At 51.3% G+C, this 23,407-nt stretch overlaps 6 protein-coding genes across 6 annotated transcripts; 3 read left to right on the forward strand and 3 right to left on the reverse strand.

The window, feature by feature from the left end:
• Nucleotides 1-1,997: 1,997 nt before the first annotated feature.
• On the reverse strand, nucleotides 1,998-5,681 carry BO72DRAFT_487586 (acetyl-CoA synthetase-like protein). Its single transcript, XM_040947990.1, has 3 exons — nucleotides 4,593-5,681; nucleotides 4,460-4,535; nucleotides 1,998-4,406 (listed from the first exon to the last, which is right to left on the reverse strand). The coding sequence occupies exons 1-3, from the start codon at nucleotides 5,563-5,565 to the stop codon at nucleotides 2,210-2,212; spliced, it is 3,246 nt and encodes a 1,081-aa protein (XP_040799311.1). The 5' UTR covers nucleotides 5,566-5,681; the 3' UTR covers nucleotides 1,998-2,209.
• A 935-nt stretch (nucleotides 5,682-6,616) lies between these two features.
• BO72DRAFT_173944 (Zn(II)2Cys6 transcription factor domain-containing protein) lies at nucleotides 6,617-8,252 on the reverse strand. Its single transcript, XM_040939411.1, has 2 exons — nucleotides 8,052-8,252; nucleotides 6,617-7,991 (listed from the first exon to the last, which is right to left on the reverse strand). The coding sequence occupies exons 1-2, from the start codon at nucleotides 8,114-8,116 to the stop codon at nucleotides 6,854-6,856; spliced, it is 1,203 nt and encodes a 400-aa protein (XP_040799312.1). The 5' UTR covers nucleotides 8,117-8,252; the 3' UTR covers nucleotides 6,617-6,853.
• Nucleotides 8,253-10,152: 1,900 nt separating this feature from the next.
• Nucleotides 10,153-11,340, forward strand: BO72DRAFT_433384 (uncharacterized protein; the record flags this gene model as incomplete). Its single annotated transcript, XM_040943198.1, has 1 exon — nucleotides 10,153-11,340. The coding sequence occupies one exon, from the start codon at nucleotides 10,153-10,155 to the stop codon at nucleotides 11,338-11,340; it is 1,188 nt and encodes a 395-aa protein (XP_040799313.1).
• A 991-nt stretch (nucleotides 11,341-12,331) lies between these two features.
• On the forward strand, nucleotides 12,332-12,961 carry BO72DRAFT_470174 (zinc finger MYND domain-containing protein; the record flags this gene model as incomplete). The annotated part of the gene is made up of 3 exons (XM_040947007.1): nucleotides 12,332-12,675; nucleotides 12,736-12,823; nucleotides 12,884-12,961. 3 exons carry the CDS (start codon nucleotides 12,332-12,334, stop codon nucleotides 12,959-12,961), a joined length of 510 nt encoding a protein of 169 aa, XP_040799314.1.
• Nucleotides 12,962-20,717: 7,756 nt separating this feature from the next.
• BO72DRAFT_498234 (uncharacterized protein) lies at nucleotides 20,718-21,253 on the forward strand (the record flags this gene model as incomplete). Its single annotated transcript, XM_040948755.1, has 3 exons — nucleotides 20,718-20,968; nucleotides 21,071-21,123; nucleotides 21,216-21,253. The coding sequence occupies 3 exons, from the start codon at nucleotides 20,718-20,720 to the stop codon at nucleotides 21,251-21,253; spliced, it is 342 nt and encodes a 113-aa protein (XP_040799315.1).
• Nucleotides 21,254-21,817: 564 nt separating this feature from the next.
• On the reverse strand, nucleotides 21,818-23,302 carry BO72DRAFT_513642 (putative secretory lipase; the record flags this gene model as incomplete). Its single annotated transcript, XM_040949482.1, has 1 exon — nucleotides 21,818-23,302. One exon carries the CDS (start codon nucleotides 23,300-23,302, stop codon nucleotides 21,818-21,820), a length of 1,485 nt encoding a protein of 494 aa, XP_040799316.1.
• Nucleotides 23,303-23,407: the final 105 nt, after the last annotated feature.

A 23,407-nucleotide genomic window follows, 5' to 3' on the forward strand; every position in this document is an offset into this window, starting at 1 on the left:
ATAATATTTTTATTTTATTAAAAAATTAGTTTTAAATTATTTTTTTATTATCTGAGTAGTTAGAAACTATTTAAAAAATACTTATACTAATATTTTTATATAGTTCCGCTATAGTAATAATAGTTGGTAATAGTTAGTAGTATATATAAAATAAAAAAAAATAATATAATTTAAAATTTATTATTATAAATAGTATAATAGTTGTATAACTTTTAAGTATTTACTAAGCTATTTTGGGTCGCGGCAGTAAAATAACAACCATCCCTCATCTGCAACTACTTAGAAAGATTAGCAACAACATCTTAAGATAATATATTAGCATCCTTAAACTCGCGAGAGTTATTCGTTCATCACGCTGTTTCACCTCTAGCCCTTATATTTAGTTTTTGAAGGATTTTTCTGATATGAAAAATATAAAAAACTTATCTATATTAATTATTAGAATATTTAGATTTATATAGAATATATATAGCTTATAGTTTACAATATATATATAAAATATATTATTTAAAATAAATAATATAGAAAAATTAAAGTATTATAAATAGAAGATATCTTAATATTCTTAATAATCTAAAATATTCTAATGTTTAGAATTATTATTAAAATAATAAGTATTCTTATTCTTATTATAGTTACTACAGTTATTATTATAATATTTTTAAACATTATAAAACTAGTTATATATTTTATTAAGCTGGTTATACCGGGAATATCTACTATAAAAACTATTATTATCATTATTAATATTATTATAATATATTTTTGAGGATTCTTTATAATTATAATTATGATAGTAGTTATATTCTTAATTATCATAATAATTCTTATAATTTTTTTATAGTTATAGTCTTTTCTATAATCTCGGCAATTTTTTTAGTTATTATAATAATTATTATATTTAATATTTTATTAGTTATTTCAATAATTATTTAGTTTATAAAAGTCCATCCGGTTTTTATAATATTAGTTTCTATTTTATTTATTTAAACTATAATTAAAATAGTTATATAAATAGTTATATTAATTATATTTTTAAAAAAAGTAAATCGTGGAGGTGATTGTAAGGAATAGATGGTACATGTTTTAATAATTCTATAACCCCGAGCGCTTGTGGGGCTATCCCACCCTCGTATTTTGTGACGGCAGTGTGGGCTAAAGAATGCCAGTACAACCGGGCTTGGTGTAGAGACTCATCCAAGGCGCGCGGAGTTGGCTCTAGAAGCTCTGTCTCCTCGGTGCTGCTGACGGGATTAGCGCGGGGAGACTGCGGATGAAATGGATAACTATCCAACCCATTCTTCCTGTGTTTGGTGTCCATCTCGAGTGGAAGATTGGGCCCGGAGATCACTCGTTGAAGCATGCATGTCTGGGAGAGTCAGCAAGTGCGAGTGCTTTAGATGGGCCTGGGAAGCGCTGGGGAAAAGAAGAAGAAAAGTATGACATGTCATGCAAGGGAAGGAAGGGCACAAAGAGAGCCCTGTGTGTAGCCGAAGTGGATGAGATGCGTAGGTACTGTACCGTACTGTAACGTTACCATGCAGGAGGTCATATACCCTGGCCGTCTCTTAATCACAGTCATAGGATTGCAGGATTACCAGAAAGGAAAGCACTTTAGGGTACAAGGTGGAAGCAATTTAAGGAGTCAAGAGTGGACTATATGAAACAGTTTCATGATTCCTTGGTGGTTCTTGGTGGTTGGATTGGTTGAACTATCTGAGTTCTCAACTTGGAAGGTGTGCAACGCGCCTGGTGAATCGCCTCGGATCACGTGGGCTGGATTACTCAGGAACGCCGACAAACTGAACATGCTGGAGTATAAACAAACCACGTATTAAATATCATATTGGGCATGTCAAACGTCTCATTCCTCGGGCGGGGGCCGGGTTGGGCGGCTGCACAGCAACTAATGATATCGTAGTAGATTTGAGTTCGATAATAACTAAGATTCCTGTTCTACTGTGAAGCTACGATGAGTATGATCAAGGACCAAACCCCAAAGAAGTATCATGTGTGGGCTATTTATTAGGCATAACGATGCGAGTACCCCAGCATTGATCATATAGTCTAAGAAATGAAATCCTATGTATCCTTCGTATCCTGAAACGTAGAATGCATGCTAGCTAGGAAGCTCTATAAAATGAAGGTAATCGTTTTCTCAAAGTCCAACCTCACCAGATACCGTATCCACTGAGAAGACCCAACCCCCTCAGAAACCCCACTGCTGGCACCAATGCCTCATCAACTCCGGGGTAACAGGCAGCACCCCGCGCATCGTGGGACTCGCCGCCTCCGTGCGGGCCGTCTCGAACCCCTTCGCCCGAGCCGTGGTGTCCCGCGCCGCCTCGCGGTACGTACTCAACAACTTCACACCGGGATTAACCTCCGCGTCCTGGGCCGCCATCGACCCCAGACTGGCCTCCAACGCATCCACCCACTCCTCGAACGGAACCACCTTCGTGATGCGGTCGCCGTAGAACTCGCACAGTCCCGGCACCAGACCGGCCCAATCGACCGCATGCGGATTGATGGCGTGGAAGTAGCGCGCTCCCTGCTCCTCCCCGTCCTCTTCAGCTCCATGAACCTCCGAACCATTCTGCGACCCCTTCTCCCCCTCCACCACCCCCGAAACCTCCAAAATCACCCCCGCTACATCCTCGACACACATCCACCCGCCCGCCGCCACCAAACCCCCCAGTGTGCTCGGCAAAAGCCCCAGGTACAACGAGCTGCGAACCAAGCTGGGCACCCACTCGCGCACATTCCACATCCCCCGTTCCCCGCGGGGCCCACCGACCTGTCCGACGCGGATGATCTTGCAGGGCACGCCAGACACCCGACTGGCCGTCTCCAGCACCCGACTGGCGACGAGCTTGGACTGGCCGTATCCGCCGACCGCGTAGTCCCACTCCTCGAAACCCTGTTCCGGGATGGCTGTGGCCGGGGAGGGCCAGTTGGCGAGGGTGCTGACGCTGGAGATGAAGCTGATGGGGATGTGGTTGGGAGATGCAAGGCTGAAGTCGAGCAGGTGGCGGACGCCGCGGATGCTGGGCTCGAAGGAGGAGAGGGCGAGGTTGAAGTTGACGGGCCAGGCGTTGTGGATGATTTGGTCGACGGTTTGGGTGAGCGCAGTGTAGAGGGTGGGTGGGAGGGCGAGGGTCGGGTGGGTGAGGTCCGCGGTGTGGAATTCCACGCGCGAGAAGTCGGTGGGGAGGGAGAGCGTGCTGTGCGTGATTTGTTGGCGGGTCGCGGCGCTGGGGTCGCGGTTGAGGCAGATGATTTTGGTGATGTTGGGGTTGCGGAGGGCGGTCGAAAGGAGGTACGGGCCTAGGGTGCCGGTGGTGCCGGTTAGAAGGAGGGTTTGTGGGGGGTTGCGGGAGAGGGGTTTGGTGGGGTCGAGCGCGGGGAGGGTTGCGGTGTATTTCTCTACGAGGGTGGTGTAGAGGGTTTCGTCTGTGGGGGGGGGCTGGAGTGTGGATGAGGGTGTGCTGGTGGTAAGGGAGTAGGCGTAGGTGGCGAGCTGGGAGATGGTCGGGTGGGTGTAGATGGTTTGGGCGTCAATGGCTCCGCTATCGGAGAGAGGGGTTGCCTTCTCCAGGCTCACCCGCAGTGACCGGGCCAGCTGGATGGCCTGGAGGGAGTCTGCGCCAGCGGAGAAGAAGTCCTGGTCGGCGCAGAGCGTGGGCAGCTTGAGCACGCTATGCACCAGCTTACGCACTGAGTCCTCGAATTTCTCGCTGGAGGTTAAGTCGAGGTCCGCTGCTACCACAGACGCGTCGCTGCTGGCTGCGAAGATGCGCTCGATGTCCTCGGCGTAGACCTTGACGACCATGGCACGCTGGATGGTGCCCTTGCCCGCCCGCGGGAAGGGCCGTTCCGCATCGGAGAGGAAGATGTAGTCCCGCGAGATGCGGCCGTGGGCGACCGTCTCGATGTTGACTTTCTCCACGATCGGCCACACTTCATCGAGGAATTGCTGCTTCTCCTGCTCGCTCGTCGGATGCTGCGCCGGCTCGATGATCAGCGCAGCGTGGAAGTAGTTGCTGCCGACGACCTGTGCACCCCGCACCCCCGGGTGGCCCATCACGGCGCCTTCGATGGTCGTGGGGTTGAGTTTCTCGCCGTTGGAGAAGATGATGATGTCGTCCGCTCGGCCGACGTAGGTCCAGTGGTTTGGGAGGGTGGGATGAGGGCGATACAGGTCCTTCGTACTGAACTCCTGCAGCTCTGGGAAAGCGTAGAAGCAGCCCTGCAGACCAGGGTGGTTTTTGTCCTTGCGCACGATCACTTGCTCGTAGGTGTCCTCACCGAACGGGCGCCATTCGATGCCCATCAGCTTCGTGGGAACGATGAACCAGGGCCACAGGGTGGCATCGGGTTGGTTGTAGTAGGGCATGTAGATATACCTGACATATTCAGTGAGCAATTGTTGTCCGCACCGCCAGCAAATTCCACTTACTCGGTCGAGCCAATGGCGTTGACCAACTTCACACCATGACTTAACAGATGGTTGGCGGGATCTGGAGCGACGGGGCCTAAAGGTAGAGGATCCGGTTAGCAATTATCCTCACATGGGAAAAGGCTGCACGCACCGCCTGCAAATCCCACTGCATGGAGCTTCTTCAACTCCTCGATCGCTACGTCCGACCGCGACATCTGTTCCAAGACTGCCGGCGGCATCAGCGTAAACCCCGCGTCCGTATTCTGCAACCAGTCCACCACATTGTCGCCGGTGATGGGTACGGAAGGATCCCGAAACGCGATCGGCGCATCGTAGTAGAATGCCATCAAGATCGTCGGCGCGATGCCTGCAGTGTGGAACAAAGGAAAGATATTAAGGTAACGCTTGTTGGGGAACTTGGCCCAGGTCGCCAGCCAAGGCAGATTGCCCTCGTACTCCGGGACATAGCGATGGAGGTCGTTCAGGGCGAGCGTGCCCTGGTGGATGACGACCGGCTTCGGCAGCCCGGTACTGCCGCTCGTGTGCAGCACCACAAAGGGATCCCATTCGGCCTCCTCGAAGGTCTTGGTGTAGGGGAACGGTGCGACCTCTGTGCTCACCCATTCGTCCCATGGCGCGACGGCCACGCGCTTCATCCCGGGGCGCCTCTCGACCCACGGTTGCACCATCGCGGCGTTTTGTGCTTCATGGTAGAGCAGGTTGCAGTCGGTTTTCTCGAAGAGATTCAGTTGTGCTTCGACCGAATTCCGCGGCGAGATGAAGAGTGCCTGGTAGCCGGCTTTGACGGCGCCGGTTGCGAAGATCGGATACCGCGGGTCCTCCAACCCGATGTAGGCGACGGTGGGAAACGTCCCGGGGGTCGGAGTGCCACCCTCCTTGGTGAGCATGTGCGCTACGTAGTTGACGGCGTTGGCGACCTGCGCCCAGCTGACGCGTTTCCATCCCGCCTGGGGATTGCCGTTGCTACGAGGAACGGACAGACACTCGGCATCGGGAGTTGCGCTGGCCGTCGCGTCGATGACATGCGGAATGAGACGTTTGCCGCACTCCCCTCCCAGGAGTGGCGTGGCGGCGGAGTCCGTGTAGGTGCCAAAGACGTTCATGGTGAATGAGACCCCTCGTGTATGTTGGGTTTCTCAATTATCTTGTGGCAGAGACACACCCATTGTGGGAGGGGGAGGGGACGAATGTAAATATAGTCGTATAGTCCCGGCGACTCCGTGTTCGGGTGGGGCAAAAGCGCTGCAAGCGTTGTAGATGATAAGCTGCCACATCAGGTGGCTTAGGGTTCAGCTGCGCCATCACAACTCGGCTGCTGCTGGCGGTTGCCGAGATTTGCCTGTTCGAGCAAGGCGGACTTCGTTGCTCCAATGGTCGATTGATGTGGCGTTGCGCCGTTGCGAGAAGCTGAGAAGTAGCGTGGGATTAAGTTACGAGTTCACTCCAATTCACGGAAGGGCGGGCAAGATTAGCCGAGACACAAACCATTGGAGACGATTCAGCTGTACTCCGTATTATCTTTGCCAAGCAAGAGTTCTAAAACGTGACAAACCCACATTTCTGCTGCCTATTGATGAAGGGATACGGTATGCACAGTACATGATACCTGGGCTTGACAAAACGTATGTACAGTACTTCATCGCTCGGTCGGAAGACCACGGCCTTGGCAGTATCAAGAACTTCAATAACTTTGAAGTGTTCAATACCATACCTGTACGGTTCGTCACATCCAGCCAACTCAGTGGGATCATGGATGGAACAATTGGGGATCTGGAAGGTCGAAGGAACACCGAGGCCCGGCCCGCCGTTGGGATTGTCACCGAATCTCAAGATCTCAGGAAGTGGGCCCCGGCAACAAAGTCCGCGAGTCAAATCAGCAAATCAGCAAATCAGGCTCGAGAGATAGTACACCAGTAAACTGCAGTCACAGGGTGCTAGACCCTTCAATCCTTTTCATTCTCGCTACTGACCCCCAGTGGTCATGCATCTGATCTAGTGCGGACAACAGGTGCGCTGATCTCTCCCGGTCTGCTTCATTGTCATAGGAGCTGACCGACCGCATGTGCTCTAATATCCGATCGGTTTCTGTCTCAACCAGCTCTTCCACCTCTTCCAAGCAGCTTTTCACCGGCTGATGCGAGGCCAGTCCCAGCGACGCCACTAGGTCGGCCCGAACTCGAACCCTCAGTTGGGCGCGAATCAAATGTTCCAGCCGGGCGGCCATCAGCGGCGCGCTGAACGGGCCTTCCTGGTGGGGCCAGGCGTAATGCGCCTGAAGGGCCTCCCACCGGACGGAAGGTCCTGGCAGCCATCGCCCACAAAGAAGAGCGTCGGCAGCACGCCCAGATCGACCAGCAACGTCGGTCGCTGTGGAAAGCGGGCAAGAAAGCATTAACTCCGATGGAGCAGATCGCGGTACTGCGGTGTGAACCGCTGCAGCGCCGCTAGGTCTCCGTGGAGGGGCCCCGTCTGCAAGCCGAGACCGACGGCCGTCAGCCAGATCTCGAGCACCTCGGCCCCACGCTGATCCTTCGGGCTGAGCCTACTGTTGTCTTGCTCCATGCGGAAGGCGCGCCAAAAATGCCGGGCGCGGTGGTATTGCGCCGTGAGACTGGCTTGCTCCGCCAAGACGGGCGCGGCGGCAGCAGACTGGAGTTCCGCGGGGGACATCCGCCAGCACTGCCGGATGAACTTGAAAAAGCGGTTGTAGAGGGGCTCCAGCATGTGGCGGGCGGAAGAAACGGTGTGTGGGCCTTTGGAATGCGAGGACCATGACGGCCATGTAGGGTCTACTGCCGGTTGGACCGCCAGCTTCGATCCTCGAAACGCGTCTTCTGTGCTGCTGCTAGCGTCACTGCCCTCACCCATGAACAAGCGATCACTGCCAATCTGAGTATCCAGATGTCGAAAGGCATGCAGCCAAAAGAGATGAAGCGGTTGACCGGCACTGCTGATTGAGAGCGTATCTTCATCCAGGATGCGCAGGCCAGCACGGATATGCTGCACGGCAGTCCCAAACTCCTGCCGTACCACGTCCATGATCGTGAACAACAGACAGCAGAGTAATGTCACCTCCCGCATCTGTGGGTCCCGTGGATTCCGTCGACGCAGGCAGGCGAAGGACCTCGTGGACTGTGCGACCGCCATCAATTCCCAGACGGTGGACCCGCCCATCAACCCAGGCTCGATGTGCTGGTGCACCGCGCCTAAGGCAACGACAGCATGCCAGACTGCGGGTTCCCGGCGCACCATCTGCAGCACAAATTGCTCCCATATCAGGGAGTCGAAGTAGCTGAGCACGTCGGGAATCGTGCGGGCTTGCACAAAGCCAAAGCAGCGGCGCTCATCGGAGGTACTGGCCCACGGGACGGTGACTGCGACCGGAGGCGACAGTGGCAGTCGGTCGGAATGGCGCGTTCGTGTCGTGGGGAGAAGCAGCCGATGGGCATCATAGCCGTCGCATTGCCGTCCAGTCGAGGTGCAATTTTGGCACTTGCCTGGAGTTTCGTCGCACTTAACGTGGCGGGCCCTGCCGTTATATAAGTGTCAGCCTATTCGCTGCCTAGTCGACTACTGGCTACCTGCGTACCGGCACGTGCGACAGCCAGTTTTCGACCGTTTCAGTCGGGCGCGGCGGGTTCTTCCCTGGTTCATCACAGAGTGCGGACGGTATGCGGGGGATTAAATAGCTTTAGAATAGAGGAGGTGGTGGAAGAAGAGACGTTGCGTAAGATCTTGGACAGAGGAGAGAATAAGCCATCGCTAAATCAAGCAAGGCAGCAGTCACTAGAAGAGACTAGCCAGGGATCTATGATATGATGATCTGCACCGTTTGGTTGCCGAGGCATGACTCGATGCAGCAGCAAGGCCCAACAGCTCTGACTGCAGGTTTTGGTTGAGCACTGAAGAGAGACGAGGAAGCATAAATGGTCACCGATGGTCTAACTACCTCAGAAGATTGGTCGCAGACTGAGAATGACTCGGTGTTTATATGGCCATGCAGTGGGCTATCAGTCACTCACGTGACGTACCGAGGCGGGGCTTTTGTCTCGGTCAGTGCTTTGGGAGGACATATATAGTCGACTTGTCAGAAACAGCAAATTAGCCAACCTGTCGACTCATCCTTCTAACTTGAAGAATTATGCCCTTTGGAATGTCCAAGAGTTGCTGTCTTGCCTCTTATGCTTGTTTTTGTTTTTCAAGTGCCACAGGGTACGGGGTAACAACTGAGCCTATGACTAACTCTCAATTTCCCTGCTTTGCCTTTCTCGCCGAGCCCCGTCTCTAGGCTTCTCAACCCGCCTTCTCACCAACGCGCTCTAGATAAGCAGAAATAGATATGTGTTGTATCTTGTCAGTGAAGAGAAGGAAATAGAGACAACCCCCTACCGGTGAATGTTGCTTCTTTGATACCTTAAGCGTATGGCTCTCAATTATCCCTCCAGCAGACCGCTGTCGGACGGATCTCGTGAAAGTCTTCGCTTCTCATGCGGGCTTTGATGTTAAGGATTTACCGACGCTTCTTCATCTTCTTTGCTACCACTACCAACGCTTTCTGTGGATGGTTGCCGAGAGTTCTGGATTACCAACCGATCGCGTTCCTTCTATGTCGATTCACGATGTGTCTTTTTGCAAAGGCTGCTGGTAGGTTATGTTTTTGTGTTGTATCAGGTGAGCATTGCGTGGTAATCGAGGTGCTGAGTAGGATTGATTCTTGAGGTTAAAGGTTTGAGCCAGTCATTGCTGGAAGCGGGAAGCAGTTCTGAAACTTGGGTTGGTGGAGTTCCAATTGCCCGGTTTTAACGGGTGCCGCATAATCGATGTTGCCTGATGTCTGCTGGTGATTCCAATTGTCTGAACTGCTGCTGTGTTTGGTGTTATCAATCTCCGGGAACACTAAATCATTGCTAGTCGACTTGTCTCGAGTACATACTTAGTGGTACTATGTAATTATCTGACCACTAAGATATCTCAAGTGGTCCACATGTACTCGTACGACCAGCCTGCCGAATTGACCAAGTTATGGCACGGCCCGAGCGATCAGCATGTGCCGGGTCTGCACAAGGCAACTTACTCCGATACCGCCGTTAGATGACGCAGCTCCCATACTCAAGTCCGGGGATTGAGTGGACGGGAAGATTATTTACGCGCATGGGCCCACTGATCGTAGTCCTCACAACTCAATGCAGGAAAGCTTCCGCAAACCAGGCGCGGCAGAGAGACCAGATGCTGAAATAGACCCTACCTTATCCAGGTTAGAGTACAGCCATTACCACATTTCCCAGTCCATGCCGGGAGATACCTCGGACTTAATCTTCACAAGGATCCCACAGCCGACCTTGCATATGTTTATAAATATGGACAAGGGTATTCCTGCAGGTACAACAGATTGACAAGCATATCCCGGCCTGCGAACATCTTTCTTGCTTGCCGCCTCACTCGCATTGCTTCGAAGATCGATGCCGTCATTCAAGCAGTCCGCTCTAGCGGCCCTGGCCGGTTTCGGCCTCTCTGCCAGCGCCAGCTCCAGTGCTTCCAGCCAATGGCCCACCCAGTTCACGCATACCTCGCTGGGCAATTTTAGCCTTCCCATTCCCTCCTTGGTGACCTTCGGCACAGGTGTCATTGGCGGTCTCTTTCGTCCCCTTGCCAGTGCTGATCCAGCCAAGGCTCGGATCGGCATCCTCGTCATGCATGCCGAGCAGGATTACACCACCTTCTACCCCTGCAGTGAGCTGCCCGTCCGTGGATACACCACCCTCTGCTTGAACAACGCTCAGAGCAAAACTGGTCTCATGAATGATCTCGACTTCGAGACGATGATGACCGACGTCGGAACGGGAGTGCAATTCCTGCGCAACCTGACCGACATTGACCAGGTGATCATCTGGGGGCACTCCGGCGGCGGTGCGATGATGGCCGCATATCAGAACGTGGCCGAGAACGGAGCCTCTGCCTGCAACGGCACTGAAAAGCTGTACCCCTGCTCCAGCGCGATGGATGGCTTGCCCGCTGCCGACGGAGTGCTGCTCATCGATGCCAACTTTGGCCTGTCCACCATGACTCTGCTGTCTCTCAACCCTGCCATCACCAACGAGACCACCGGAACCGATATCAACTCGGAGCTGAACTTGTACAGCGCGGCCAACGGCTGGACCGAGAACGGGGCCAACTACACCACCACCTTTGTGCGGGAGTTCTTGGCTGGCGTTGCCGCCCGGTGGAACCGCATTCTGGCCTCTGCGACCGAGCGCAACGAACTCATTGCCGCCGGTAACGGAGACTATAGCGATGACGAAGGATTGGTCATCCCCGACGCCAACTACCTCGGCTTCAACAACAAGCTCATCACCCAGGACGTGCGCTATTTGGCCCACACTATCTACAAGTGGCCTCTCCTGCACAAGGACGGCAGTAACACCACCCAGGTTGTCCCATCTGTTCGCGTCGCGTCGGCCGGCATTCCCAGCATGGTCGACTCCTTCTACGATGGAGCGCTCAAAACCACCATCACCCGGTTCCTGTCGACCTTTGCTATCCGCGTCGATGCTGATAGCTTCCGGGTCACCGCGGATAACATCACTGGTGTCGACTGGACCTCGTCGCAGACTGCTCCCATTGGCAGTGTTCCTGGCATCTCTAAGCCCCTGCTGACCATGGGTAACACGGGTCACTACGAGTACCTCAACGCCGAGAAGATCTACCTGGCTGCTACCACCAAGGACAAGTCGATTGCCTTTACCGAGGGAGCCCAGCACACCATTGACACCTGTACCGCCTGCGAGAGCTACCCTGGACAGTACGGTGACACTGTCAAGACTGCTTTCAACTTCATGGACAAGTGGCTGAGCCAGCCTGGCCGTTTCATCTCTGCCTAAGGGATGTCACCACGTTGGCGGCAACCTGACACTATATGCCTCATTGGATTTTTGTACACCATTACTAATGTATAGCGATATCTGAGTAATACATCACCTGTATACACCATAGACCTATCGCTTTCACTTTGAAAAGATAGGTCATGGGATTTTACTGTACCATATATAGTGTTCTATAATAGAGTATCCAGTCTAGCTCAGAGCGTTCAAGATCGTATTTCTCGCAGAGTTCTTCATGTAAGTGTATATCCTTGAAGCTGAAACCTGCTAAGCCCAGAGAAAAGTGAATGTATGACAAAAGGTTCTTGGAGTTTCCACATGCTGTGTTCTTCACGAGGTCGTTAGTACGGATCTTCTCAAGTATGAGCAGGGTTTGTCTTCGCCTATTAGCAGTGAGTATCTCTTGTCAAGCATTGATCGAGTGACCTTTTATCCATCTTCCTCTTCTGAATCCCATACTCGATTGTTGATGTCTAGCTCGCATTGACTGAGATTTGACGCCTGGGCTGTACATCCAGAAGCAGCCACCGATGCAAACACCTTTGTTTGTATTGCTACCTTTGATCTTCTCTCACTTTCTCGCTCTCCTTCCCTTCTTTCCTCCTCAACCTCACTTGCCTTTCCCACCCACCCGACATGTTTATCATCGTTCTTTGTGTTCCTTTTAATCGATATCTTTCAACGATCTCCTACAACTTACGGCGTAATCTTCCCCTACTGTCAAACCTACTGACCGCCATCATCATGGGTCGCTGGGGATGGCGTAAGTGCCAACCTCACTCTCTTCCTTTTGTGATTTTCTATCCTCAAACCAACGATGCTAACCTCTTTGCCCCCCCCTTCTTCAGGCCTCTTCGAAGGCGATCGGGACCTGGACCTCCTCAGCGATATGCTCCACTACACGGGTCAGGCCGACAAGAAATGGTTCTGGAATCTAGAGGACACAATCCTAGGCCCCGAGACCGCCACCACGCCCGCCGCCAGAGCACACATGCTACGACATGAGGTCCTCCCCTATATCCGCCAGAAGCTCGACACCGATGGCCTCGGGGAACAGATGCTCGCTGCGTGTCGCGCCAAGGAGGGAGACAAGGAGCTCTTCGACCCCCCCAAGTACACAACCATCCTCATGGGGGCTTTGATCATGCGGGCCGGCGGCCAGATCAGTCCTGCCTCCCTGGAGCATCTCCGTGCACTGGTCTCACAGGTGACCTGCAACGTGCGCTACGTGTTGCCCTTGGCTGACGAGGCGTTTCGCTCGCCGGGTCGGGCGCAGTTCTTGGCTGCTCTGTACCATTACCAGGCTGGGGTGCCACGGAGCTTTGAAGTCACGAGGTTAGTTATTCTTTTCTGTTGCTGGCGTCTGTGTTATGGATACTGATGATGCTTGTGCAGCTGCTTCCACTGTGGACAGATCGAGTCGGATGTCGGACACGCGCTTCGCAGGTGCGGCAGGTGCAAGGAGGCTTGGTATTGTGACAAGGTTAGTTGTTGGATCTCTGATGCAACGACATGAAATATGTGCCTGATGTCTCTTGGGTAGGACTGTCAACGCGGTCACTGGCGCGACCACAAGCACAGCTGTGTCCCCATGGACGAGCGTCGTATGCTTAACGTCTAGATAATGGATACTGTAGCTTTCGCCATCGGTTTGTGGTTACGCTCTCAATTGCATAACGCAATGTGGAGGACGGGTTATGCTGCTGGGAAGGTTGGGTTGTGTCTTTCTGAAACCTGTCCTACGGTGCGCCTTCCGGTTTTGTCAGAGTAACCAAGATCATGATGATGATGATGTTATCGTATTTGTCTTTGCTTGACATGCGAGTTTATCTCTGCTGACGACAGTTGTACTGTGGTCTTTTTAAGTATGTGTGTAGTAGGCTGCCAGGTCTTCGGACCACCTGTCAACAGCATTCCGGGTCGTCGGGTCCCAGCTGTGTTAGCCACACGAGTTCCTCGCAGCGCGTGGTTAAGCCGTACTGTACCCCATAAATACATGTCGACACATATACTTCGTTCTGGTGGGTTGGCTGTGGATTATCTTGTGTTCTGCCACGTCTGGCCACGATATTCGGTGAGAAGATTCCTGCAGCTGTTCTTGTAGAAAGTGGTTTCCCCTCACTCACTTTCCACTCTTCTCCTTCCTGTCCCTCTCACACACTTGTCCAGTATTACAACACATGCCTTATTTCCACAGCGAAAGCCACCTCTCCCAAATCAACGGCCAGAAAGTCTGCTCAACACATTAGCTTAGCAAATTTTCTTCGTGGTACCGACTCGTCAACCTGCGGAAAGTACATGTAACGTACACATCCCTTGCTGCCGGCGGGCAAGAGGCCAATGCAACAACACAAATAACGTCGCTGACGATAATTCCCAGAATCAAAGCAATGATAAGATACTGCAACCGCCAGAGAGAGCCTGAGATAACGATATCGTATAGATTGTCCCCGCCGGCCGAACTAATGCAATCGCAAACTACATCGTTACGTCTCCCACACCGTCGCTTGTCTTTGATAAACGTACAATGAAGACTCGCATCCAGTAAGAGTGGTGTGAAAAGACCAGAAGCGCAAAGAAACAAAGAAATATCACGATGCAAAGCAGTTCCAAGCAGTGATGGACACTGGCACCTTTGCGAGTGCTATCGTTCATACCGACCATATCTCACACGGGCGACACGAAACGTCCAGTCACACTGTCGACATGTCTCGAGTCGACTATTCACTCTGGGCAGTCGCCCCTGTTTCCTTGCTGACCCCTACCAAGGGATACCCAGTCCTCCCACCCCCACAGAATCTCCGCTTGACTGTCCGCCTGCTTGTCTTTCTGGTCACGCAGTAGGCCCCGACACGTTCCCGAGCAGCCAATCCACAATTCCATTACTCCCAGCCCCTCACCGTGGCTCGATGACTTCACCCAGATGAACGCCCCTGTCGGGTTGAAACTGATAGTCTGGGGGCTGGAGAGCTATTGCGTTGATGACGATTCGATCAGCCCATGGCTAGATTGCAGATTGTCCGGCAGAAGAAGAATACGATGGGCAACTCACTGGCTGAGCCTCCCTGGCCGTGATGGACCCCGCTCGAGGCATGGCGGAGCCCTGGTGTGTCATTGACGATTGGCCTGGCGAGCGCCAGAGAGGCCAGCGCGGAGAGCATGAAAATGATCAGACTGAGATTCATGGTCGCGTTCTAGGAAAGAGTCTGGTGGGAAAGAGAGGGCATCGGGTTTGCCGTGGGTGATGAGTGTCTTGTCTGACCTGGCAGGGGACCCATTGCAGGGTGGGATGTGAAGGACTTTTCAATATGGTGGAGCCAGTTCTACAGTAGTTCTGATCATAGACTTACCAGGTGCGCGACATTCTCGACATCAGTCGTTGACCTTTCGCAGATCATATTGGGCGCAGAATCCGGTGAGTATTCGGAGGCATCATTCTGTCCCGCAAGGGGCGGGTTTGGACTTGTCCCGTCTGATGCGATGATCACCGTTGTATTGCCGATACGATCTACATGTGGGAGAGAAACCAGGCTACTGGAGTCTGGCTATTGCAGCGCCTCGGTTGAACCATTGAATAATACATCTTGGAGAGTGCATGATCATGATTTACTGTATACGGTGCTTACCTACTTGTATCCTGCGGTACAGAAGATGGTACCAGTAGAGCACGCTATACGGCTAGCTTACCTAATCTAGAAACCTGGTGACAAGGTTTGATAGCTGGATTGGGAGTATAGTGCTTGGCGGTGCTATCAACAGAAAAGAACCAACTGACAGTAGCTTCATGCAATGATCGGTCCTCATATTGCGGTAGTGCAACATTCTCTCTTTTCTTGTATGACCGTGATCTTCGCTTCTTGCCTCACCATCCCGGCCTAAGTATGCATCGTGAATTTTGGTCAAGCCCCGCAGGCGTGGTGGGCAGTACACTTAAGATTAGATCAGTAGGTTCAGTAGTTGAAATCCAGTTGATCATATTGGCATTGCACGCCGTAGCCGTGCAAGGTAGATATATAAAGCCAACAGCCCGGATTTCTCTTCCTTGTCAGTACTCTCCTGGGCTTGTTGTTCTCTTCCCACCAGCTTTCTTGGTTCACTTTTCCTCAAGACGCAGAGCCCCCTCCCTTCTTTCTTCAAAATGCAATCAACATACGTCTTGCTTCTCTTCTGCACGCTGGTTGCAGGGATACTGACTAATGATGGTCCTTCAAACCGGTTACAAGGAAAGCGACAGCAAGAGGTAAAGTCCAACCCCTGGGGACCTACCCTAATCGCGCGGGGGAACACGATCATCTCACCGGCGGCCCGCGACTTTTCCCGGGGATACATCTAGAATGAAGGCATAGATTGGCGGGCTGACGGTCTACGATAGTCAATTCAAGATGCTGTAGATACCCTAGTAGTGAGTGTGACTACACCTGCTCCAACTCCATTAATCGAACCGCAGTGGCTGACAGCAGCAACATCTAGCACACGGTATGTCAGATGGCGGCCACAGGAGGCGTTTCAGACTTTGCGTAGATGCATCGAGGACGGGCTAACTTTTGATTATAGCTTGGAGGCGTGGCCGGCAATGTGAGTTGCTCAGCCCGCTTGAATCCCATTAACTCAACTGCAATCGCTGACGGCTGAATCGACACTGTTCCGGCACGAAGTAGGCCGTAAGTGCGATCCCACTTCCACTACCCTTCCTGAAAGGATGACCTGACACATCATTGGAACTCGTGCTAATGGCTGGAACTAATACTTCACTGTTCTCGCAGTAGTGTGTAAGTGTCCATTTGCAGATCACGCTACCCCCTGTGACAAAGTCATGGTTTGAACGTCGCAACAAGCTGATGGAAACTTTTCAATGTCTCTCTAGGTGGTAAGCAAATAACTACAAATCTCTTGCAAGCCATAGGCTCGATATAGCATGACTGACAAGCTTTCCCCACTTGACCACTATAGCCGGATCCTTGCGGGGGTTCTACATCCGCTGATGTGTTGCCCGAAATCTCACTTGAAGGATTCCCAGGCGTCTAGTGATCGGCCGGGCACCTCATCGCTTCTGCCGCCACGTGTGGGTATCTAGTTCCTCCCCGACAACCTGGGATTCACCACCTTGACGCCTCGATCATCACCATCGCCGGTGCAAGCCTGAAATTCTTCTTTTCTCCTTCCACATTCTTCTGGAGACTTGGTCTGAGAAATGGGGAATGCTACCGGGATCCTCTACGCTCCCGTTCTTACAGACGATGTAATGCTTCATCCTAAGTGTTATTTTTCTTGCAGACTTGGTTACGCAGTATCTAGTCCTTCCATTTGAAGAGTCGTTGACCCAGGTATAACTTACGCTACAGCACTGTTGTATTTCTCTTCCATGGCGAGAAACCTTAGGGTAGGTGCAATGCCAATTGCTACTTGCGGTAGAGACACCAAACCTGACGAACCAGACTAGGAGGCAGAGCAGTACTCTAGTAGCATTAATGATAGCATTTAATTCGTACAAATGTATATACATAATATAGGTCCGGGCCCAGTCTTCTTCTTAACAACCTTTGCTAACCTTCTGGTTGGAAAACAATCAATCATGATCCCCGTAACAAAACAAATATCAAGCTCTCTCCACGTTCACCCTAGTCATGATAGCATGATCCATGTGTACATAGCTACGAAGTTAGCATGGTCATTGTTCAGATACTTTTTGGGGTTGTTGAATGTATATTGCTTCTCTTGCATGAAATGCCTAGGCAAGCCACCGTTCCGCGACACTGGATGCAATTCCCGGCTGCAAGTCTGGTCTGTATGGACGAGAATCTCTGCAAGAGCTAGTCATTGGCATGGATTATGTGGGCAGGTGGACTTCCGAACTCGTTTACCGAAGGAGCAGCAGCGGAATGAATAATTGATTTGGGGTCGCATACAGTCCAATAAATAGGCTGACAGCAAGGCGTAGGGTACCAAATACAAAAGACTGCTTTTTGCGTCGGTTTAAACCGTGTGAGGCATCATATGCAGGGCAGTATTAAAGACTGCCGTTTTGCTGCATGCAATGATCGGCCGCGTCCCTTGCTGACACATTCCATTAACACGGGCAAGAGGCGATGGCGCCTTTCCTCTGCAGGTCTTCCATCGCTTATCAAGCTCTATCCTGTACGGTAATAGTGACTGAGCCACAGTGGCTTAAGGCTATTGACTTAGCAATTGGCTATCACGTACGCTGGCTGATAGATCCCGAACATGATAGAACCTGTCATAGTATAAAGATGTCTTTCATGCTCAATTACCTGTTTATAGTTTACCACTATGGTTCTTTACATCCCTGACACAGAGATTTCAACTGTTTTACAGCAAGGCGTAGGTTGTGGCTTGACAATCTCCTCAGCTACAAGTCAGGGATAGTATAGCTAACGAGGCCTATCGGGGGGAGCGTGGGAGAGCTTTTGTCTAAGGTGCTCCCTGTCGATGGTACAACTTAAATGATCTCCAGGCCCACTACTGCATCAATACAATGCCCAGTACCTGGTCTTCACCTCGGGTAGATTGCAGCATTTCACAGGCGTGCTGTTCCAGAGCAGATCAACTACAGCTCAATGTTAAAGTAGTCAAACTGAAGCTGAATGGTGAAATGACTTATCTGGTCACATTGCCGTTTTCTTCCCTTGAGATTCTGCACTGAACCCGCTCGTACTCTTTCTGTACATATATCACTGTTCGTATGATTTAACCTGACAAGCTCTTTCCTACCACCACAAAGATCCTCAATTTCATGCTGCCTCATGCCACTCGTGACAGAGTAATGATAGACTTGCCAAAAAGTCAGTTGCTCTTAGACTGTCTACCATAGTACAGCATCTGCAGGAGTGCCGATTACCTCATGTTGGCATAAAAGCATTACTTTGCAACAGGTGCATTCATCGACGGCGCGGACGAGAACGGTTATCAGATACATCCAAAGACCCCCATTGATTCAGCATAGTCCTATTGCCTATCCTGTGCATCTTTTTCACCCTGTTCAGAAACCCGTTTTCAGGTTGTATCAATGTCCCGGTATAGGAGCACAGATGTGTATCATGATTGAGCATATTATCCAACCACCAGGAGCTTCATTCAACCTGGAATGGTCGAGGCTCTATTGCCTATAGGCATAGTTCAGAAAATCGATGAGTCAAGTCAGGATTGCACTGGGAAGTCTTCAAGAAAGGTCTGGTTCGGGTCACATTCCCCTGCTTATTCAGCTCTTGCGTACCTGGCATTGAGTGCTAATGCTTCTCCTCGCTGGTAACTGTGCAATCCTTCTGTTCTGTTTGAAGATATATCTGACCGATGCCACCCAGTTTGAGCTGATGCGCAGAGCTGGAATGCTCTGTAATAGCCGATGAATAAGAGTATCTCCATTCATTCCACGTCCTTCGATTCCAAACGATCCCTTTATTCTGTGAGTCGCTCACATGGAGAACCACTCCGAGATGAGGGTCGACACCCTGCAGCCATAGGCCGGTGGGGTATCACTTACAAGGGCCACGATGCCTGTCCCTGGTAAAGTCCAGAGCTTTCTCACACTACAGCCATTGAAGTGCAGGACCAAGGACAGGCGTATCTCTTTGGTATGTCTCTGTCTCCTCGCGCAAGCAATTTCATAGGTAGGGACTGAAAGCCACCATGTGAGACCAAAACCTGGAATCCAGTACAGTCTAGAATTATATAGTATTTGCCTATCTCACCATGTTCCTCCTCACTATTATTGTTGGGAACTGGATCGCTGACTAAGAGTTGTGGTCATGCACCGGTTGCTTACTTGAAGCTTTGAGGCATGGCTCGCCGCAAGCGGACATGGATATCTGGGGCCCTGGGCGAGGGTGGGGCCATCGTCCTCCAACACGATGAGCTTATGGTAAACTTTAGTCCTGGGACTTGGCCTCGCCCTTGACTTCACCATCATCTACTTCGTGTTCCGGTCCTCTCGTTCTCGAACTCGTGTTGCGCTGTAGTCTCGGAGGCATCTTTGTCAACGGAGGAAGAAAGAAATCAGATTTTTAGCAGCCATGATGTTCTATACCTTCCATACATTGCTAAATACAATCATTGAAATCGTGCCTAGGAAAAGCCATGCTGGCTGTCGCGTTGATGTTGCTAGGGCAGGTTTCTTCATTCCAAATATCAGGTATTTCCCCGACTCCGAATGCATAATTACCTCCCTTTCTTTCTCATACCTTCTCAACATGGCGCTCTCTGCAGGCTCTGTTGGGTATATGCTTGATGCTTATCTAGCTGGTCCCAGTCAAAGATCCGGGGCTATGTCTGGAGGTTAAGGTTCGACACATAATATCAGTTCCCCCAAGCCATCGTTCCGATGATCCTCCTCCTGAGCCCCAATTGTGGATTGAGAAGGTTACGTCTGCCAATCCTGCGATTCAGGCGTCCTTGATAGATAGTACGCATACCTACTGGCTTTACCATATCCCTGCCACTCACAGCCCCAAGAGTGAGCCGGAACATGCATGCCGTCGTATATCCTATGGTTCTTTCGTAGATGTTCATTGACCTGAAGGAGTTGAAACTCGCTATATGGTCAATTGCATTGGACGCATCGATATCCGTGTAGCTCGTATTTCCAGACCAGCGGGATGGCATACTGCAGCGTGCGCAGTCTTGGCAATTCCCAGTGTTATGGTACGTCTCAATAGCCTGATACGACGCACCGTGTCAACTCAACGCAGTGAAGGAATCAGCCTATAGTTTACTACTAATCTGTTCCTCTGCAATGCTCCTTGGCCTTTCTCAACCATTGATCTTATCCTAAATGATGCTACAGACTTAACGAACCTTTGTCAGCAACTATCCTCCAGCGCTGGCTTGTTTCACTTAGGACACTGCTTTTTCGCAGACTCATCTTTCATACTAAAGACTCTTTACTTGCCAGGTACTGCGGGGAAATCGATCAGTTCTACATGGTCTAGGTTGTGAAGACCCGATTTGCCATTGAAAGACCTTGCCTACTGCGCCACCGCGATGATCCAATTTAGGTGCTATCTCAAAGAGCGAGAGCTCGTGTATCCGTGGTTAAGATCCTCGTACTGTCACCACAATTGAAGTTATACTAGCTGCATGCATGTGTTGACATCGTGAACTGAACCGTGACCATTTGAATCCCAATGGCTCCATAAGAAGAGTCTAGAACAGCCGTTCAACAAGGAAGAAACTAAATGTGGTTCACGTCGATCGCTTTCAACACGAGTATGGAGAATTGACCAATTCAGTTGTGCGAGTCTATCATCAAAAGCTATAAGAACGGCCCTTCGCTCCGGCAAGCTATCTGCACATCAATCTGATATTATATCTTGTCCAGTCCACAAGACAGCCATCCTCTCAGACCAAGTCACTATTCTGCAAATATGAAGTCCACAATTGTTGTTCTTGCTACTCTGCTTCCCATGGCCATGTCTTCTGCCGTACCTGCAGACGCAGACGCGGAAATCGACCTGAGCCAGAAGCAAGAGCTATCTGGCAATAACGCTCTGCGGTGCCAGCTTGGGAGTAGCATTGATTTCAAGAATGTCCCATGTGGCGGTGCGCCTATTGCCGGCAGTCTGAACAATGGCCAGGTCATATTCCTACGATGCCAGAATCACCGGGCTCCCGGCACGTAAGTCTCTCTGCGTTTTCTTTCTTGAAACAAAACGGTTTGGCATGCCGTCGGCTGGTCACTGCTACTCGATGACGGCCTGAACTCTGACCGGATATGCAGTACGTGGTACAAGACTAAGTCCGGGACCTGGGTTGCGAATGTTAATTGCAGGAGTAAGTCTCGCGATCCCTTTTTCTTTATACTACGGAATCATTGATTGACGTCCTATGCTACTATTGTGGAAACTCTTCTAACTTCTGAGCAGCCGGGAATATCAATAACTTGCCAGAGTGTGATATCTAGCCATCTTTGCCATAGGTATTATACTTGCCACGGATACTGAAACGCACTCACGGACCTGGGAGTGTTATTGTGAAGGGGCCGTAAAGTCAAAAACACTTCATTGTTGATCTTCTTTTCGAGACATTGTTTCTTGCTCATGCTAGGCCTTGGGCCTGATGTTGGGTGATGTACCCAATGATCAAAACTTATCTTGTCATGTGTTCCCTGCTATTTACTATATAGTTAGCTATTTACTGCAATCAAGTCTCTGTTCAGCTTGCTGCTGTATGATCTGAGAGTTTTCAGAGAAATTCCCTTCAGTCTAGAGTGATCTCTAGCTCAATAAGTATCGATTGTAGTACAATGGAAAAACTTGGGGATGATACTATAAATGCACCCCGGAGACATATTTGTGTCTTTAGTATCCTAGAGGATTGCAGAACCACGACTACTAGTCTAGTAGATCACACGAAACACAGGAACGAGACGAACAGTAGAGTATAAAAGGATGCGACACTGTATGGCAGTTCACCCAGCCAAACCCCACCACATGCGCCGTTATCCTGCCAATTGAAATTGTTGGAATCAGAGTGCGGTAGGCACCTCGTAAGCAAACCGTTCTTCTCCCGCCCACATCGGGAATGAGTTGGCCTGCGCTTGATAGTTCTCCGCTGGCAGCAAACTATCCAACTGGGACTCGACACAGCCGCGCTTGGCAAGAGGCCGGTGCTCGAAGCGGTCCTCAATCCACTGCAGCCAGGTGTGCTTCGCCGCGTTGATGGCGGAGAAATGGCCGCCCTGGGCGACAGCCAGCAGCTCGAGATCCCCCTGGTAGAGCCTGCACGTCTCCTGTACGGTGGTTCTTGTCGTGTTGTACATCACCGTTGAGTCCTCTGTCCCTTGAACGATGAGAAACGGTCCCTTGAACGGCAGCTTTCCTGGGTTTGCCAACGCTGAAAACGCATCAGCGTACCAGGTCTCGTTCCAACCGGGCTGCAAGAACCCCGCTTCTGAGTCGCCCAGTATGGCAAATGTCACCATCTGCGATCCCTCGATCTGATTCAAGAGGTCGATTCTGCTGACACCCAGCGGAGTGAACCAGTCACTGACGTTGAAGGTTGGGAAAACCGAGTCCAGCTCCTTGGCGATCCACGCGATAAATCCCGGTATGGTGACTGATAAGGATACCGTCGGAGGAGCAACAACCACCCCACCGAGGTAGCCCTCTGTCACATCAGTGAACTGGGAGTCGTTGCGGGCCAGGATCTCGGACAGGCCCCAGGCGACTGCACCGCCCTGGCTATGGCCTACCGATACGTAGTCGCTTGACAAGAGCGTAGGAAAAGACTCCCGTGCTGATCGCAGTGCGTTCAGGGCATCGCGCGCACCGGCTTCGCGGATGTTGTACTGGTGCGGGATGTACCTTCCATCCCAGGAAGCGTCAACACCTAGCCCTGCGTAGTCAGGAGCAATGACAGCGTACCCAGCCTCCGCCAGCACAAATGGGACAAAGTCCGCGTAGAAGAGCCCACGGTGGGTCGAGGGGGCGCCGTTGGCGTACCAGCCGGATGTTCCGTGGGTCCACAGGACCACGGGGGCGGATGATGCAGTTGTGGTGTTGTTCAGACTGCGAATTGGTCGTGGGTGGAATGGCCACAGGATATAGAAAGAAGCGGGGATCAGAGTGCCGTTTAGGTTGGTGGTGCTGTAGATGATGCGGGACATGGCCGTCTTGGCGGGTATGGAGAACGGCGACGGGTCGGTGAACTCTTGGAGCTTGAGGGTCTTCCCGGGCTCTGTGGGCCATTGGTCCTTTGGAAGGCCCTGGATGTTGTAGAAATCGTCCTCGTGTGCTCCGCCGTTGGCAAGCTGAGATCGGTCGAACTTGGTGATTGAGTTGACGATTGCCGCGAGGTCACTGGTCAAGTTGGCTTGTTCGACCTGATCGGCGCTGAGCTCGAAAGAAGAATTCCATCCTGTCGACTGTGTTGCTGCAACTGTCACCGCTTGGCCGGCAGCCAGCTTTCCTCCCAGTAGGAGTAAGATGAGATTGTGAAGGTATGCGACCATCCTGACCGTGTCGGTCTGTGGTACTATGCGTCCGAACTTGGAATGTCCTGTGGAAATTGTTTGATGATTTCCGCAACAGCAGTGGACATGATGCCTGGTTTTATA

Source organism: Aspergillus fijiensis (genome assembly GCF_003184825.1).
Source record: "Aspergillus fijiensis CBS 313.89 unplaced genomic scaffold BO72scaffold_39, whole genome shotgun sequence".
Lineage (NCBI taxonomy): Eukaryota > Fungi > Ascomycota > Eurotiomycetes > Eurotiales > Aspergillaceae > Aspergillus > Aspergillus fijiensis.